The following is a 6,473-nucleotide window of genomic DNA, read 5'->3' as shown; positions in this document are numbered from 1 at the left end:
CCCCAAGACCTGTTTGAAGATGCCAAAGTAAACGCCAGGAAATACAATCTCAAGGGACCTGACGCCAATGTATTTTTACCCAATTTCAAGTCCTGAGCGCCCCCCTTTGAAGTCTCGCGTACAGCAGGAGACACGGCGCAACACGTCTGTCTCGTAATGTTGTTTTTAACATCAGTCCCAAGGGAGGGGTGGGAGGGCAGCGACACCCCCTCCCCCGTGCGGAGATCCTGCACTCCAGAGGCTGGGAGTAGCCTTGGAAGTCTTCCACCTCTCTTGGAACGCGGCCCGGGAGGGGGCGGAGCCTCCGTGACGCCACCGAGGCCGTGCCTGAGCTCCGGAGTCTGTGCTCGCAGTCGCAACTCTTCACAACCAGAGCTGGCGCTCAGTGGATCGGAGCGGCTGAGGCTGCGGGGAGCAGGGAGAGGCTGCGACACCACGGATCCGGCAACAGGCGGAGGCTGCGTGGAGAGGTAAGCACAGCGCACGCCGCCTACCCCTAAAGAAAGGACATACTGCTCCTATAGTAACAACTGATGTGCACAGACTTTTCACGGTCCACGCTCCTTAACCCTGCCGGCTGAGGCCGGTAAAGTGCAGGAAGGTACGGCTGTGTCAATCCGCACAGCGCTATAGCACTGTCAGCGTGCGTGGGGCGTATTTAAATTCCATGCATCCAGAGGGAACATTTTAACCTGAGATGTTGTGATTTTTGGCCTCTCATCCAAGGAGCACATACATGTTTGCATTAATTGCTTCTTTTCCCTTTAGTTGTAATGTTTACAGCTGTAGTCTTATTACCCCCCAACCCCCCCCACACACACACACACACACATCAAAGGCAACGAGAGCGAAATCTTGAGCCAAGGTGCGCCTGATAGATTAATACCCCTTCAGCACACCTGGCATTAAACCTAAGGCGACCGGCCGGGGGTCATCTTTAACCGGTCCACGACATTACAACGATCCGTAGCCCTCCTTTCTCGGGGGTTTTGCCTCCGATTTGGTTGATTTGTATATTTTTGTGGCGACGAGGGCTACCCGTACCCTCCAATCGGGAGGTGATTCTTAGTTCCACACTGCACTGCAGAGCACAGTGTAAACTTACTCTGTTATCTCTCTTCCTCTTCTTTAAATCGACCCCTCTAATGCAATTTCGCTTTTCTGGAATTCGCACATTTTCCAAGTGGGGCATTGGTTGGATACTGGTTTGCTGGCACCATACAACATCCAGGTGATCTGTCTAGAATACATCTGGATTGCACAGCCCTGTAGATTTCATGTCTATATTGTATTTCACGATAGTTTCTGTTTAGATATGTTTCTAGTCTCACTTGTATAACATGACGGAAACAGCCGTGAGACCCGCAAAATCAGTTCATCGCGACCATGTCGTTAATAATGTTGACCGTTTATAGCGCTTCCAGAGATGCTCGGATCTTGGCGCACCACCGTTTCAGCATTTCTTTGCTTTTCTAGTTCTTACACGGTGCAAATGACTTTAATGGTTCTAATTTGTTCGGCAATCTACTAGTGTGTGCATTGTAGTTATGGTATGTGAGCAAACGCTATAGGGTAGCAAAATGTATTTTATCCTTTAATTCACTACATATTTTTTGCTTAGATAACTTTTTTTTATGTAGCCCTTCGCGTCGTACCCCTGCCACTTCTGAACGTTACATATTCATATATAATTGGTTGCTAAACTGGCTTATATATGTAATATTACTCAAAAAACCTCTTTGTAATATATAGATACGGATCTAGCGTTGCAGTCGCAGCATACTGCCCTGTTACGAATCCCTGCTCGGTGGGGAGACACTTGGGCACAGCCATCATTTTGGCATTCCTGGTTTTAGCCGAGTCAACAATCCTACTTGACTGCAGCTGAGTCAGGCTCTGCAGCTGAGTCAGGCAGAGCTGAAAACATTGTCAGCCCACCTCGACCTTCATGGCTGGTAACTCTGTCTTTCCTGGACAGGGGCTGCTTTTTGAAACTGAACATCTTCCTCCCCTTTTTTTTAAAAAAATGTTTTACTACCTGTTTTAGCCATGTCCGTAAACGGCCGCGTTGTAGTGGCCGTTTCCCGTTCACTACCAAATTACCCCACTGACTTCAGTGGAGTATACTTTGTAAGGATTTTTATTATTTAAAAACCAGACCTGTGGTCTCTCTACACGGTTTCCATATGTTTGCTGCCAGCACGGAGTTCTTACCTCAACACTGTCTGCTCTTCAGCGGGAGTGAGCGGGTTTGTCCGAGCGGACGGTGGCTTTGCGCACCTTGGCCATTAGACGCAGTTAGGTGGCATCACCACCTTCATCTCGTGGGAGGTGAAACGCATGGGGTTGGTCTTTGATGGCGCAATGAGCCCTGACGCTCCTACAGTTCATTTTACCATATTTTATTGTTGACTCGGTTACACTCCAGGCTCTTGGAGTCAGAATGTACCATGATACCGCGCGCCAGTCGTTTCACATTTAGACCACTGTGTGGTAATCTTTCTATCTGGCATGTAAAAAGATGTTGGGCTGCCTAGTGTAGATTCAAAATTATGCGGTTAGAGTAGAGACCGAACTTGGCTCCCATTACCACCTAAATTAATCATACCGAGATTCTGTTGGTTGCAAATTGTCAATTGCAGTGAATGTTAACTTACAAGTCCATCTAGTCGGATGGCCGGGTTGAATGGAAGTGAAGGCCCAGGGCCCACCTTCCTAGCAGAGCACGAAGGACATCGGAGGGAGGCCAGTTAAAGACCCATGTTCTGTTTTCAGTCTAATTAAGACGGGAACATTTGGAATTCCCAGGCGCCAAGGCTGAGGTGCTTGTGAGGGCAGGTCTGAAATCTCATTCTAGGGGTGTCGATTAAGCAGTTTTCGCCTCTCCTGTAGGCTCTGAAAGGACTGCCCGCCCCCCCCCTAAAATACTATGAAGTGGGTGTGCAAAGTAGCTCGTGCGTGGGGGTAGGGACCCACACCCCGAGGTTCTCACAGTCATCCTGGCATCTCCAAAGACTTGCAGCCCGCTTTGTTTGCAGTGGGGAAGGTGAAGGCAGTATCGATTGGGACAGGGGTCTCGACGCAGAACCTTCAGGGCCATACATCTACTCACTGGGGCATTTTATTTCCCGGAAAGATCGCCCCCAAGTGTGATTGCTGTGACACCTCGAGCCCAACGCCTGAGACGAAAAGTAAATCACCCCCAGCCCCCTCCTTTGTGTACGCCCCGCCCTAAAGCTGCGAACTGGAGCCCCCTCTTGCTGAAGAGCTGCACAATTAGTAATGCGTTTAATTGCACTGCTCACCGAAACTCATTTATGGGGCCGCTTTTAGGGCGATTGTCTCTCCCTTTGTCAGCCATCACAGTGCTAATGGGATGTGCCACGGGTAAAGCTCCTTTGTCACTTCCACTGTTCATCAGCCCCCCTACGTTGCGTGACTGCTCCTGGAAGGGCAGGCAAGAGCAGTTTAACCCCTTCCTAGCAGCTTACCATGGACGCCTAGTGTAGGTTATGTTTTATTATCCTGCGGAAAAGCTTTGTTATAACAAAGGCTGTGTGTTTATGTTGTTCTATGTCTTGTTATGTTCCATGTCTTCGTTTATTTATTATTAAATTACCTGAAATCTTGCTCGTACAATCAATTGTGAATTTATTTTCTGCTCTAGGTCTGACTAGTTAAAACATTAAATCTAATCTCGGCCTTTTGGGCCTTGGATCCTCATTGAGACGCGTCGTTCTCGTGTGAATTGTTGTGTTGGTTATCTATTGCATTTATGTTAACAACAGTTTACACTATTTGGGTAGGCTATAATGGTAGCGTAATGTATTTCTGCAATGTTCGGCTAACCCGTTTATTACATTTTTGCTGTTATTTCACTTCAAAATATTGAGTGTACAGCACAAACCACAAACCCAGGTGTTGCCTTAGGTAGAAAGTGCAAGATACCTTGGTGGGTTAAACGCTCGCTGTTGACATCTGCTGCAGCAGCCTCCACATCTTAAGTTTGCATCTTAATTTGGTCAGATAACCCATCCGTCCAAATGAATGATTAGATTGGCTAATAGTAACACCTGTTATTTATATTGCTTCAAGGTGATCACTGTGTAGTTCAGAGCACTAAATGAAAGTTATTTACGCTGCCTTTTAATGAGCACCAAATCTGACATTTGTTCCTTTTTTCCCTTGCTCATAGATAACACATTAATCGTTGGGCTCCCGAGTTTGCACCACCAGCCTACTTGACGATGTTGATGTTACCCAAGACTTGAGAACCCATTCGGTGCTAGGATTTCCTGGTCCGCTCTGCAGCTAGCGTCGATCAACCTGCACCCGACAAGCATAGTGGAACGCACCGCTGTGCCAGAGGATCTCTGGCGCCATGGGCAACCACCTCACTGAGATTGCCCCCAATACGTCCTTCTTGCCCCAGTTCCAGACCTTGCACGTGGTGGTGATTGGATTGGACTCTGCTGGAAAGACCTCCTTGCTCTACAGACTTAAGTTCAAAGAGTTTGTGAAAAGTGCTCCCACCAAGGGTTTCAACATGGAGAAGATCAAGGCACCCGTTGGGAGCTCCAGGTCTATCACCTTTCAAGTGTGGGACGTTGGGGGCCAGGAGAAGTTGAGGCCGCTGTGGAAGTCCTACACGAGGAGAACGGACGGGATGGTCTTTGTCGTGGACTCATCTGAGGCGGAGCGCATGGAGGAGGCTAAAGTTGAGCTCCACAAAATCACTAGGACTTCAGAGAACCAGGGTGTGCCCGTTCTCATTTTGGCCAATAAGCAGGATGTGCCAGAGGCCCTGTCTGTGGCTGAGGTGGAGAAGTTGCTCGCTATGCACGAACTGAGCACGTCCACCTTGAACTATATCCAGGGCTGCAGTGCAGTGGATGGGGTTGGCCTCCACCAGGGTCTTGAAAAACTGTATGAGATGATCTTGAAGAGGAAGAAGATGATTCGTCACAGCAAGAAGAAGCGGTGATCCACATATAAGACATAATGACTTGTTTGTAAACTTAAAATAGTGAATCTACTAACAAAACCAAGACGAGCGCATGATGGGCTGGCTAAATGGTCATGTTGCTTATTAGATGCTGTTTGTTCTAGAACAAGAATCTTCCCGTCCCCACTCATGCTAGAAACCACACATCCTACTCAGAACTTACAATCCAGTGGGGTTGGAAAGGCTCTGACAAATTGGGATAAGTTATTTTGGGGGCTGTCAAGTGGATCCGACCGTAAAATTCGATACTTGCCTGTGGCAATATTGATACTGATCGAATGTCTGTGCTCTGGGAACACGCCACTGCCTCCTCCATCAACCATGCCTATGTTTCCAGGTAGTCTTTCTTGACTATGGTGCATTGATGCCAGTCAATCAGAGATGGCGAAGTGAGCGACTGTGGCGGGTTAGCTTGAACCTCAGCACATAGGTTGCAGGCTGTTATTGCTTTAACAGGGGATTAAAATGGGCACCGAGGTGAGCGTGAGACCACGTCGACTGAAATGCAAAATGATGGGAATCTGTGTACTCGTCTGTTTATTATAATTGTTGCATCACCGTGGCAAACCTCACACACTGCAGTCCATTTCAGAGTTCGTTTTGAGAGCAGATGTGAAATCCTATCACTGTTAAAGACACTCGGGCTTAGGTCCAACCCACCTACTTTTTAATTTTTTTTATATATGAAACTTGTAAATATTTGGTAGAATTTGCACTCCTTATTTATAATAAATGAACTGTAGCTGAAGTTTTTGTCTCATTGGTTATTATTCTAATAAATGTTTTTTTATGATCTTTTTTTTATGGTTTATTTACTGCAGCGATACTCTGTTTTTATGTTTGAAATACAGCTTTCTCTTGCAGCATCCTGATCTGAATTTTTGGGGGTAATCGGTTTTAGGCACATGTCAAGTGTGCAGGAAGCTAAGTGGTCCCTAAGCATGACTGCATGTGACGGGAGAAACCCCAAACCCACTCTGCTTAGCTTCACTGTTGCCATTTGTTTAAGTTGCATCTTGTTAGGGCAGATAAGCTAAAGCTGGGTAGTCTAAGTCAGGGGTACTCTCAAACACTTGCCCAGGGCAAAGTATGTTCTGTGATCTGACCGAGGGCCGCACTGATGCCAGCAGGGTGGTGGTAGGGGTTCTGGGCGGGTCATGGAATGTGCAAAGAGGTCTAAGCAAATGTTCATTAAATGGGCAACCATTTATTTGCAGGTTAAAAAATGGTTGCTCATTTTGTTTAACATTTTTTTCTTTATATTAGTGCTCAGGATCTAAGCAGCAGCTTGTGCTGCTGTTCACTAGGGGGGCTGCATGTAAAGTTCAAGAGGGCCGCAAGCAGCTCCTAGGCAGGAATTTAAAGTCTGCCCATTAGTAGCTGATATTCCAGATGGCAGTAATACTTTTTAAGCACCTTGTAGGGACTTCATTTTGGAAGAGTGGCTAAGAACTTTTGTTGAAAAAAA

At 47.0% G+C, this 6,473-nt stretch overlaps 1 protein-coding gene across 1 annotated transcript; it reads left to right on the top strand.

Moving 5' to 3' along the window:
- Positions 1 to 314: 314 nt before the first annotated feature.
- On the top strand, positions 315 to 5,753 carry ARL4D (ARF like GTPase 4D). Its single transcript, XM_078645298.1, has 2 exons — positions 315 to 470; positions 4,196 to 5,753. Exon 2 carries the CDS (start codon positions 4,382 to 4,384, stop codon positions 4,982 to 4,984), a length of 603 nt encoding a protein of 200 aa, XP_078501424.1. The 5' UTR covers positions 315 to 470; positions 4,196 to 4,381; the 3' UTR covers positions 4,985 to 5,753.
- Positions 5,754 to 6,473: the final 720 nt, after the last annotated feature.

The sequence above is a fragment of the Lissotriton helveticus genome, chromosome 5_1 (genome assembly GCF_964261635.1).
Source record: "Lissotriton helveticus chromosome 5_1, aLisHel1.1, whole genome shotgun sequence".
NCBI lineage: Eukaryota > Metazoa > Chordata > Amphibia > Caudata > Salamandridae > Lissotriton > Lissotriton helveticus.
The sequence above is the reverse complement of the archived record's forward strand: the minus strand, read 5'-3'. Positions and strand labels throughout refer to the sequence as shown.

Excerpts from the sequence above, each read along its gene's own strand:
- ARL4D (XM_078645298.1), top strand. The coding sequence starts at position 4,382 with ATGGGCAACCACCTCACTGAGATTGCCCCCAATACGTCCTTCTTGCCC.